The 12,168-nt window shown below is 36.6% G+C and overlaps 1 protein-coding gene across 3 annotated transcripts; it reads left to right on the forward strand.

Annotated features, from left to right (window-relative positions):
* Positions 1-3,196: 3,196 nt before the first annotated feature.
* LOC129871493 (uncharacterized) lies at positions 3,197-11,830 on the forward strand. Of its 3 annotated transcripts, none has more exons than XM_055946419.1 (4): positions 3,197-3,266; positions 4,153-4,267; positions 4,406-4,669; positions 11,276-11,830. In XM_055946419.1, exons 2-4 carry the CDS (start codon positions 4,231-4,233, stop codon positions 11,494-11,496), a joined length of 522 nt encoding a protein of 173 aa, XP_055802394.1. In that variant the 5' UTR covers positions 3,197-3,266; positions 4,153-4,230; the 3' UTR covers positions 11,497-11,830. The 3 variants fall into 3 exon arrangements, with proteins under 3 accessions (XP_055802394.1, XP_055802393.1, XP_055802395.1); XM_055946418.1 differs by lacking the exon at positions 3,197-3,266 and adding an exon at positions 3,270-3,353; XM_055946420.1 differs by lacking the exon at positions 3,197-3,266 and adding an exon at positions 3,270-3,353 and having other exon boundaries at positions 4,168-4,267.
* The last annotated feature ends 338 nt before the right edge of the window (positions 11,831-12,168 follow it).

The raw sequence follows: 12,168 nt of genomic DNA on the forward strand, positions 1-12,168 counted from the left end.
CCTAAGTTGGAATTTGTTGAGTTTTGATTCTACAGTTGACTTTGGTCAATATTCATAGTTAGGATACTTGAAATGGAATTTCGAGGACTTCGTTGGATTCGATGAATGATTTTAAGCCTAGAAAGAGTTTCAGTGTATTTTTTGAAAGCTTCGAGGGTGTTTGGGTCCTTTTGAGTCCTAAACTTGTTTGGTTGCGACTAAATAGATTCTGGATCAAAGAGACCTCAAATTCAAATTTCAATAATTTCATTGAGTCCGGAATGTTGAATTTAATAGGATAACATATATGGTTTGTGTTCACAGAATTTCGAATAAATTCTGAGGGTCCATTCGGAAACTTTGGTGCTTGTGTGTGATGTTGCTGCTATCTGATGCCTACACTATCCTCTTTCGTGTTTGTGGGTCACTGGACCGTGTTCGCAAAGGGTAGGGCGTGATGACCTCCATGATCACGTTCTCTTCGCCGCATTCGCGAGAGGCTAACCTAGTGACCTGCGCGTTCGCAGACGTCCTCACGTATTTCCAAAAGGTTGGGCTAGTGTACTCCGCATTCTCTCAGAGGAAAAAATTGCCTGAACAGTAGTTAATTCCCAAAGACGGGAAATAGGTCATTTTCACCATTTTTGTGATTTGAGAGCTCATGGGTGGCGATTTCAAAGAGAATTTGGGTGGAAAAACTTCTCGGTAAGTTATTTTAACCTATAATCTTCATTTTCCAATGATTATATCTTGATTTTAATCTTAAGCCAGTGATTTTGGTTTCAAGAAATGAGGTTGGTTTCAAGAAATGAGGGTTTTTGTTCAAGAACTTATATTTTGATAAAATGGTGATTATGAGTTGAATACAACCCCATTTTTGAAATGGTCTTCGTCGATGGGTTTCAAATACTTCAAAGAACATTTTCATATAAAAATTTCCAAATTTGAGTCTGTTCGATCGGATTTTTGAGTCATTTTGATTTTTTTCTTGAATTTCGTGATTTTGATGTCGTTAGTTCTTGAATTTGATTGTGAATCATTATTTGATTAGATTGTGGTGATTTAAACACTATTCAAAAGGGGAAGGATCAAGTGTTTGATTGATCGAGTATTGATTAAGGCAAAAAAACTTCTAAAACCCCATAAATCTTGTAGAACTCTTGAATTATCTTTGTGTGTATGTTGGGGAGTAATGGAAATGAGGTATGAGACTTTAATCATGTGAGCTATCTTTAATGAAAGATCGGGGTTAGTAAAAAAAGCTATGTGTGCTATTATTGTGATCAGAAACGTGAACTCCTTGACTTGAAATTGATGTGAAATTTGATGAAATACTATGATAGCCCTAATGTGATTGTGAACTTGATGAAATTATCATTTGCTTATTATTGATAATGGGAATTGACTTGAAATACTTGCTCTAGTTATAGGTACGAAGTCTCTGCGCTTCGTTGAACACAGTTCAACTACCAATTGATCCTAATTATGTGATAAAGGGAAAATGTAATGGAGACTTTGATAATTTATTATGATGTAAATAATGTAAATATTGGTGTTGATGTACTATTGATAGTGTGACGTGAATTTCCTTGGTATGAATTGTGTTGTGGTTATGGACACTATCATAATCTCATTGTTTGTGTGAACATGCTTATTTGCATTGGTTCTGGAACACTGTGATGAGATTCGATTGATAATTATGTCGACGGAAAATTGTAAGACCCCGAAAGTTGAAAAGTTAAAAATGGAGTTTAAAGGAAAATTTCTCAAGTTGCACCTTTTTGGGTCCTTCACGGAGCTCTTCACATGCCGTGGAGAGGACTACGGGTTATAGAAGGCTACTGTGTGGAGTCTTGAAAATCTGAGGAGGGGGGGGGGGGAATCCATGTTAGGTTTTACGGGTTGTGATGGATTCCATGGACCATAGACCTATCCGTGAAATTGATTTTCCAAGACCCCAGACTTGATTGATGACTACGATTTGTTGTACGACTCGTGGGACACTTCATAGCCAAACCGTGGTGCCTTTCGTGGAAGCCCCACTCCTAGAGGTATGTCTAAGTCACTTTTCACGACACTCTCCACGACCCGTGGAGCTCTTCATGGGCAGTGATGAGGCTCGTAGAAGGCAACCCCTCAGGTCAGTTTTTAACCCTCCATACCACGACCCTCTTCACGGGGTCGTGGTGTGTTTGACGGACCGTGAAGACCTTTCGTCCAGTGGTCCGATCAGTGTTTCAGGAAATGTGTTTGGTCTTTTCCCTATTAATTCATTATGTATTTGGACGACTTTTGGACATAAATTCTATTCTATTAACTACTCTAAACTCTCCTAACTCCCTCATTCACTCCCATTCACCCTAAACATAAATTTTCTCTCTAGAATTTTCCTCCCAAGTTCTTCTTCTTCCTCAAGCAAGGTTTCAAGAAAATTCAAGTCCAAGTCTCCAATTCAAGTGCGTTTAGGGCTCTAATTGTCTAAAGTATGTGGGAATTCATCTATGTATCCTTCCATTATGAGCTTGAAATGTTTAATAAAACATCTCAAAGAATTGAAGACAATCTTACAAAGCCAATATTAAAACATGGTTAATTCAAATTGAAGTAAATTAGACAAATTAAAAAATAAAAAATAACTATAAATTTAATTGTGTACAATTTTTAGTTATAATTATATCAATAATAAATTTTCAAAAAGACGAGCATAATAATTAGTATCCCTTCGGCCCATATTAGTTGGTCATCTTACTAAAAATACTTGTTCTATATTAGTTGTCGACCTTACTAAATCAAGAAAATATTACTTAATTTTTTTCTATATTACCCTTGCAATTAATTCTTTTTGAAAGTACTCACATTTGTTTGTAAAATTTCCAAAAGGTTTTTTAAGGGGTGAAATCGTAAAATTATTATTTTTATTTATGATTTCTTAATATGCATGTAAAAGGAAAATTTTAATTAATAGTCACTCTGTTTCGTTTTAGTTTCATGATAAGGTGTGACGCAATCTTTAAGAAAAAATAATAAAGAGTGTTGTTTGACAAATATATCCTTATTAATTCTTTAATCTTTATTTATATATGTGTCTCTTAATTCTAATATAATTAATGTTAAGGATAAAAATAAATAAAAAATTAATTATTTTTTGATTGTTTAAATTGATAATTATTTTAAAATAAGTATTTATAGTAAAGATGACCAAAAAAAAAAAGAAGGAAGAAAGTAATAACAATAAATACATAAAAAAATAATTAGATTCTACTTAGTATTTTGTTTCATCAGATCTGGTATGTATCTCTTTCATTCTTTGTCTACTCAGTGCTTTTGGTGGTTCGTTTAATCTTTCCTCTTGTTGGAATTTGTGTGCATCTTCGGTATGTTTTCGTAACTCTTATTTTTGGATCCTAAAGCGACTGCTTTAGTGCCCTTAGGGTTGAGCCGCCCTTGTGTATTGATCCAATCAGTTTGTGTAAGATGCAATGTGTTTGTGCTGAACCTTTGTGTGAGGCTCAATCCTTTACATCCTTTTGTTTTGTCATTCTTTATTAACGGATTAAGGCATTAAGGCTTTGTTCTGTTCACTATTATCAAAGGCGCGCTTAATGCGCATTGAGCGGTTCCCTGCTTCAGTGTCTTCATCAAGGCTCTAAGACATACTTTTCGTTGTGAATGAGAATTTTATGAAGAGGATATGCTAAACCGCTATTTCACTTTATCGTAAAAACAATCAATTTCTTTGTTCATATTTTTGTTATTCATGCTTATAACTGTTTGTCTTGGACTAACCATATAGTATATATTTGTATGTTTTCTCCATTTGCGTCTTTTCTCAATAATGCCCATGCTTTATTTGCACTTAAAGCCCTAATGAACCTTAGAGCTTTTTTGTGCTTTAGATAACACTGGTTCTGATGGACTTGTATATGAGAGGAGTGAGCTAGGTTGTTTTAAAAGCTACTCTATTTTCTTAAGTTCAATTGTTCAAGTTAGTTTAGTTTAATTGGGTGGAGTTTGACTAAGTTTTGCCCTATTTAGTTGAGTTAACTCAAGTTTTTTAGAAGCTAATTATTCCATAAGCTACTTTAGAAGTTGTTTTCTGTCAGTTTTATATGCTTAAGTTTCCTTTTCATTATCATCCGAACAATATCCAATCCAATATGGCCTTTGCTCCAGTTTTTCTGCCTACAGGGTATTGCCAAACCAGTGCCAAAACCTGAAAGAAGCAGAAGAAGAATCAAGAATCAAGCTGCTATGAACCAGGCAGTACAGAAAAACACTCTGTATGTAGGTAATCTTTAAACCCAAAACCGCTAATAAACTTGAAACATTATTTATATCTTTATGAGTTCAACGTTATAGAAATTGTTTACCATTATCATTGCTATGAAGGAGACGATGATTCATGTATATTTGTTGGGGGTGACAGGAGGATTAGCAGAGGAGGTGAATGAGGCAATACTACACGCTGCATTCATACCTTTTGGAGATATTAAGGATGTGAAGACCCCATTAGATCATGCGACCCAAAAGCACCGTTCTTTCGGGTTTGTGACCTTCCTTGAAAGAGAGGATGCTTCAGCCGCCATGGACAACATGGATGGTGCTGAACTTTATGGACGCGTCCTCACTGTTAATTATGCTCTTCCTGAGAAGATCAAGGGTGGCGAACAGGGTTGGGCTGCTCAACCAAGTAAGTTTCTGCTCTTTCCCTAAATTTGAATCTAAATTAATTTAGCGTTTTAGTCTCTGTTCTTATTATTTTGGCCCTAACCATTGCGAACAGCATTATGAGTATTCTGTAGTTCTTATTGTGACAGCATAGGGGTTGGCCTCTCCCAAGAGGGGTAAGCTTGAAATTTTTAAACTGAAAACCTAGAATGTGTAAATTTGATAGATGGAAGACAATTTCGATAAGGATATATTAAAGCTATCCTTTTCGGTGCTCTTAGAGGACAAGCTCAAATTGCTTTGCACCTACTAGGTTTCTCTTCAAATGGATTTATAGGGTTGATATCCAATGCTAAAGGCATTGGTTAAATGACAGTGGATAAATGCTTCCTTCTTTCTGTTTTCCTCTCTCAGTGGGAGTGCTTTTACATCTTTTCATTTTTGTAAAAGTAACAACAACAACATATCTAGTGTAATCCCACAAGTGGGATCCGGGAGGGTAGTGTGTACCTCTTCCTTAAAAAAGAGGAGAGGTTGTTTCCGATATACCCTCGACTCCAAATAGATTAAAAGGACTACGACCACAACAAGCAATAAGAACAATAAGAAAATACAATAATCAAGGCTAGGGAAACAACTTGTTGAAATAAAAATCTAAGAATATGAAAATACAAGACTAAAACTAATACTTTGGGAATTGGAAACAAAACACTCGATTACCTACTAACCTACTATCCTGATTCTCGACCTCCACACCGTCCAATCAAGGGTCTTATCCTCGGTGTGCTAAAGTTGCATCATGTTCTGCCTAATCACCTCATCCCAATACTTCTTAGGACTACCTCTACCGATCCTCACACCCACAATGGCCAACCTCTCGTACCTCCTTATTGAGGCATTCACATATTTCCTCTTTATATATCCGAACCATCTTGACCTTACTTTCCGTATCTTATACTCCACAAGGGGCAAGGGCCACTTCCACCTTGGCTCGAATAATATCATCCTAATATTATCCTTCCTGGTAACCCAACTAGTGTCGGACGTAGAATTTTGCACAAGGTGGTTCAACCTAAAACAACTATAACCAATAGTTTATCAAAAAGCTATGACCAATAGTATAAGTAGTATTGGCACGACAAGTAGGATTTGATGGCTTCTATATATTCTTTTTTTGTTACGATAAAAAATGAACTCATTTTAAAGTCAACGCTTTATAATTTTAACAAAGTTGGAAACATTTTTCTTAAGAAAAGAAGGAATAAAAAATTATTTACTTATATTTTTAACAATTGAATTATTTAAATTTGAAAAAATTTATTTCAACAACAATTTTTTTTAACCAATTTAATTTTTTATTAACTCTTTGAAATTTAACAAAATGTAGATTTTTTTCTTAAAGAGCTGTTATTTGGAAATAAAAGACAATAAACAAAAGTTACGCAACTAAACTAAATTAATACATATAATTAAGGAATGAAGTTATACACTAATTTTAGAAATTTCAATATAAAACAAATAACAATTTTCAACATAATAAAATTAAACTACAAATTATAAAGAATTTATACAAGTATACTTGCATGTTTGGCATTTTATGGAGGAAAAATCAAAATTCACTTTCGAGAAGTTTAAGTTGTTGAAGTTTGACCAACTTTAAAACAAGTGAAAGTAATAAATTGTTTTATGCCAAAATAAAAGGTAATAAAAGGCATTAAGTGAAACTAACAAACTGTTTAAGCAAAAAAGAGGGTAATAAAAGACACGTTGGGGACTCGAACTCATGGCCATGATGTGAAAATGAACCCACTTGACCACCTGAGTAGAGAGCAGAGATGTTTCAAGAGGATCTAAATTATTTAGATATTAACATTTTGTTGTCTTAAAAACTGTTTTTTTCTATAAACACGATATAATTTTTTGACAAAGTGGTTCCATTTGAACCCTTTTGAACACACGTGGGTCCGCCCATGAACCCAATACATCCATCTCAACATCTTCATCTTTGCTACACTTACCTTGTAGACATGAGGGTTCTTGGCTGACCAACACTCCCATATAACATAGTCGGTTTAACCACCACTTTGTAGAACTTACCTTAAGGATTATCGGGACATTCTTGTCAAACAGAATACTGGATGGCGAGCCTTCATTTCATCTACCCCACCCCACCCCACCCCAACATGATGCATTTACATTTTTCTCAATCTTCTCATTACCTTGGATAACTGATAGTAGGTACTTGAAACTTGCTCTCTTGGTGATGGCTTGAGCGTCCACATTCGCTTCATGGGACATATCACAGAACTTGCATTCCAAATACTGAATTTTGATCCTGCTCAACTTGAAACCTTTTGACTCTTGGTTTTGTCTCCAAACCTCTAGTCTTATGTTTACGTTGCTTCGCGTCTCATCAATGTGTACTATATCATATGCAAATAACATGCACCATGACACCTTCTCTTGAACGTATTGCGTCAGAACATTCATCGCCAAAGCAAATAAAAATGGGATAAGCAAGACATTCTTGTCAAACAGAATACCGGATGCGAGCCTCCATTTCATCCACCCCACTCCACCCCAACATCATGCATTTACATCTTTCTCAATCTTCTCATTACCTTGGATAATTGATAGTAGGTACTTGAAACTTGCTCTCTTGGTGATGGCTTGAGCGTCCACGTTCGCTTCATGGGACATATCACAAAACTTGTATTCCAACTATTGAATTTTAATCCTGCTCAACTTGAAATCTTTTGGCTCTTGGTTGTCTCCAAACCTCTAGTCTCACGTTTACGTTGCTTCGTGTCTCATCAATAAGTACTATATCATCTCTAAATAACATGCACCATGACACCTTCTCTTGAATGTGTTGCGTCAGAACATTCATCGCCAACGCAAATAAAAATGGGATAAGAGCAGATCCTTGGTGCATCCCCATCACGACTCGGAAGTGTTCCTCCCATAGTCCTGACTTTGGTCTTAGCACCATCATACATATCCTTAGTCTCCCTAGTGTATGTTATAGGCACACCTTTAGCCTCTAAGCATCTCCATAGAACTTTCCTAAGGACTTTCTAATAATACATTTTTTCTAGGTTTATGAACACCATGTGTAAGTTCTTCCTCTCCCTATACTGCTCCACCAACTTCCCCACAAGGTGAATGACTTTTGTAGTCGATCACCCCGACTTGAAATCAAACTGGTTCTCCAAAATAGACACATTCCTCCTCACCCTTGCTTCCACCACTCTCTCCAAATCATTCATAGTATGGCTTAGGAACTTGATGCCTCTATAACTGTTGCAGTTTTTATATTACCCTTGTTTTTTAAAATAGAATCATCATAATCTACCTCTATTCCTCAGGCATCTTAGACGTCCTAAAGATTACATTAAACAACCTAACAAGCCACCACAAGCTTGCCTTGCCCACGTTCTTCAAAAATTCCACTGGGATTTTGTCTGGTCCGGTTGCTCTCCCTGTTCATCCTACGGATAACCTCCTCCACCTTGTCGGTCCTTACACGCCTACAATACCCAAAATCTTGATGACTCTTGGAGTGCTCTAGATTCCCAAGACAATGTTCTCGTCTCCTTTTTTGTTCAAGAGTTTATGGAAGTTAGACTACCATCTATGTCTAATATGAGCCTCATCCCCCAATACTACTCCCTCCTCGTTTTTGATGCATTTTACTTGATTCAGGTTGCGAGCCTTCCTCTTTCACCTTGGCTAGCTTGGACAACTTCTTGTCCCCGCCTTTATCCCCAAGTTCATCATACAAACGTCCAAACGATGTAATCTTCGCTGTTGTAACCGCCAACTTCGCCTCTTTCCTTGCCTTCTTGTACCCCTCTCTATTCGTCCTCTTCTCATCCTCATCTTTGCTCTTTACTTGCTTCACATACGCTACTTTCTTGGCTTCCACTTTCCCTTGGACTTCGTCATTCCACCACCAGTTCCCATTGTGTCCACCAAAAGGACCCCTCGAAACCTCGAGCATCTCCCTAGCTGCATTCCTAATGCAAGTCGCTGTCGTAGACCACCTATCACTAGCCTCTCGACTTCTCTTTCAAGCTCCCATAACCATCAACTTCTCCCACAATTCTTGGGCGTTATCCTTAGTCAAGGTTCCCCACTTGATTCTAGGCTGACCATACACTGCCGTCTTCCTTCTCTTCCTCTTAATCACTGAGTCCATTACCAAGAGCCTGTGTTGGGTCTTGAGGTTCTCACTCGGGATAACTTTGCAATCCGTGCATAGCCCTCTATCCCAGTTCCTGAGGAGTAGACAGTTAGTTTCGGTCTTAGCCAATGATTCTTGTAAAAATAGTAATGCCGAAATACCACAGGCTTATTTCTGGATCAAGAGTGTAATTTAAAGAGAGAGATTGGGCAATGAGTTGGATATATGAGAAGCTGAGTCACTTATTCCAAAGATATCTTTGGACATTGATCCATGATGATTCCTAAGCTAATGTCCATTCTGAAAAGAAGATGCTCTAGCAATTGGAATCCAAAATTGGCAACTTCTATGATACTATTCAAGTCTATCTTCTAAAGCTTTTAGAAAAAAATGTGGAGTTAAAGAAAACATAGTTGAAGAACTAGAAAACATAATGTTAAATATTTTTATGACCGAAAATCCCATCTGTAGCCAACTCTTAGGACCAACCACTATCTTCGAAACTCTGGGATTATGGATCCACCCTTCTACCCTTCTTTTTCTCTTGAGAAGTGAAGTTTGTTATGCGCCAACTTCCCTTCTAGTACTGTAGTTTTGTCAATGTGATATAAAGTATGGCGTTCTACTACTTGATTTTGCGAATGATCTGTTTTATAGGTGAAAACAACTTTCTTTTCTTAATTACATATTACTAGTACTGTTTAAAGTAGGTTTTACCTCAACCTAGTATATCTGTTAGCTGTCCGTGTTCTTATTCCACCTTTACAGTATGCGATGTGTCCATTTTATCATCATGCTACCAGTGCTGGAGCTAAGTGCATGTAAAAATATGTTAGTGAACAAAGCTTTCCTCTCCCTTTCCCCTCCACTGCAGTGTGACCCCACTTTTATTTTCTCCTTATATTGGTTTCCTTAAGAATAGTGTGAGCAAGAAGAAGGAGCTAGCGATCCTTAATATTGATATGTTTATAACTTGGTTATCTTTTCATGGATGACCTTACTCGTGCTCTGAATCAATTTTATTCACCTTCATCGGGTGCAGAGGGCATCTCCTCTTACTTCACACTCCTCTTCCATTTTTCTTTAGGAAATATAAAAATCAGAGGAAATACTTAAGTCACGCTTGTGATATCAAAATTCAGGGAGGGTCAAAAATTACATGTCTACAATATTTTCTGGTGGGGAACCTCCTTTACTTTCTAATTCATAAGGTGGTATTTCTTCTCAAACCATGGCTGAAGTTACTTACTGTCGGAATAAGGATTAAAATCAGAATTTGAGGCAGCAAACCTTTTTATAGTGCTCATGTGCATGACGAGTTTAAATTGAGTCATTCTCCTTTAGCGTGGAAGCTGAATCATCATCAAAGCCATGCAGAAGTGCTAAAAGAAATTTAATCTGATTTATTTGATGAAAATGCTCTATCTTCTTAATATACCGTGGTGTCTGATTCATCATGAATGCCTTAGAGAAGTGCTAAAGGAGCTATAATTTGATACTAGATTTAGACTTGTTAGAGAACTTCTAAAATTATTATGGTTATTAACATATTTTTTTACTTTTATTTTATTTAGTATGACAATATGAAATGAACTTAAATGAAGAAGTGTGGATTCATATATCCAACTCCAACTTATTTGGGATTGAGGCATAGTTGTTATTGTATTTTGATGAAAATGCGCTATATTCTTAGGAGAACTTGTTTGCACTAGTACCACTCAGGTCAACTTTTGGCATCTCAAAGGAGCTGCTGGGTTGAGATAATAGTAGGGAAGCTTTTTATTACCTGTCATTTAGCATTGACTAGGCAAAATATATCAATCTGCCTAGTAGCAATTATGCCCTCGTACATGAATTATCTAGTTGGTTTAAGACTTGATGTCTACATCATGGTTGGTATCTCCTCATTTATTGAGGCCTTTCCATTTTCTATTTTTGAGTAATTTGCTACATATTTGGTTATTCTTCCCATATTCGGTTTGTGCAACTTAAATTCAGTCGCCTAGTTTGAGACCTCTGATACATGACGATACATTATGAACATGTTAAGTGTATTCTCATGTAGCCCCAGGGCCTGTTTCAGTGACAAATATAATACAACACGTATCAAGTCTGTTTATTAAGGGGAGAAGGGTAGGAAAGAACCTTATCCACCTAGTTTCAGAACTAAAATAGCGAATTTCTCAAGCGATAAATAAATAATGGATAAATATCATGTTAGTTGTATTCTTTAGTTGGGCACTTGTCAAGTCTTCCCGTGTGTCATTATGCGTTCTTGAATTTATATTTTCCAGCTACATCAGTTAGATTAATTCTCATGATGTCCTTTGTCAACTATCTTTATGAGTGATATAAAGAAGAAAAGAGGTCATTATCGACCAGTTGTAATTTGGAATTGATTGTGTTAATCTTGAATGCTAATTTGTTTATTTCAACTTTCAGTTTGGGCAGATGCTGACACATGGTTTGAGAGGCAACAGCAAGAAGAGGAAATGAAGCGCCTTCAAGAAGAGCAGAAGGCTGCAATGCAGGTAGCAGAAGACTTGCATAGAAAAAAGATGGCCGAGGAAAGAGAAGGTGAAAAGGATGAAGAAACAGAGACAAAGAATGACCCTATGGCTATGGCTGAAGCTGAGATTTTGAAACAGAATGCTGCTACTTAATCATTTTGATGGCTGAAGAGCTTGAGGTACTCGTTATGCTGTATAGATGAGCAATTTGTTACGTCCTTTTACTTGACCCGTATCTTATGTTGTTAAATGGCAATTTTACTATTTTAGCGCCACTAACTTCAACTTTAGCTTCGTATTCGATTTCCGGATGTTATTTTTACTCTTCTATAGCACATGCTTTCTTTGACGCTTTATAAACTGCTCAAGTTCAACTGGGTTTCAAACTACATAAGCTTATATAGCTTTGTCGCTTTAGAAAATCTATTGATGAGCATGTATGTTATGTCGTCTTTTTAATAGCGCAAAACCTATGCTCTGCCCGTCACATCATCTTAATTTCGGGTTGAGTACGAATTTTTTACTTTTGATAAATGAATGTGGCGAAGATTAAATGGATGTTTGACAAGTAACTACCCATCTCCTCCTTTCCTAGCAATGCATTGCATCTAGGGGTGCACATAAATCATCGAAAATTGAATTACATAGCTGAATCAGAATTTTTTTAAACCAAAGTTTGATTTACTGTATCAGGTGGATCGGTTCGGTTAGGTTGTGTTTATTATATTCGCCGCTGGGGAATTCACACGAAAGAAAACGAGGAATTCTCAACAAAAAAAAGTGCTCTCTGAACAGAATGTGAAAGTCATTTTCCATTCGACGGCA

The sequence above is a fragment of the Solanum dulcamara genome, chromosome 10, assembly GCF_947179165.1.
Source record: "Solanum dulcamara chromosome 10, daSolDulc1.2, whole genome shotgun sequence".
In the NCBI taxonomy this organism is placed as follows: domain Eukaryota; kingdom Viridiplantae; phylum Streptophyta; class Magnoliopsida; order Solanales; family Solanaceae; genus Solanum; species Solanum dulcamara.

Excerpts from the sequence above, each read along its gene's own strand:
- LOC129871493 (XM_055946419.1), top strand. The coding sequence starts at position 4,231 with ATGAACCAGGCAGTACAGAAAAACACTCTGTATGTAG. Across the intron at positions 4,268-4,405 it reads GAAAAACACTCTGTATGTAG|GAGGATTAGCAGAGGAGGTG; the intron begins GTAATCTTTAAA and ends TGGGGGTGACAG. Across the intron at positions 4,670-11,275 it reads GGGTTGGGCTGCTCAACCAA|TTTGGGCAGATGCTGACACA; the intron begins GTAAGTTTCTGC and ends TTCAACTTTCAG.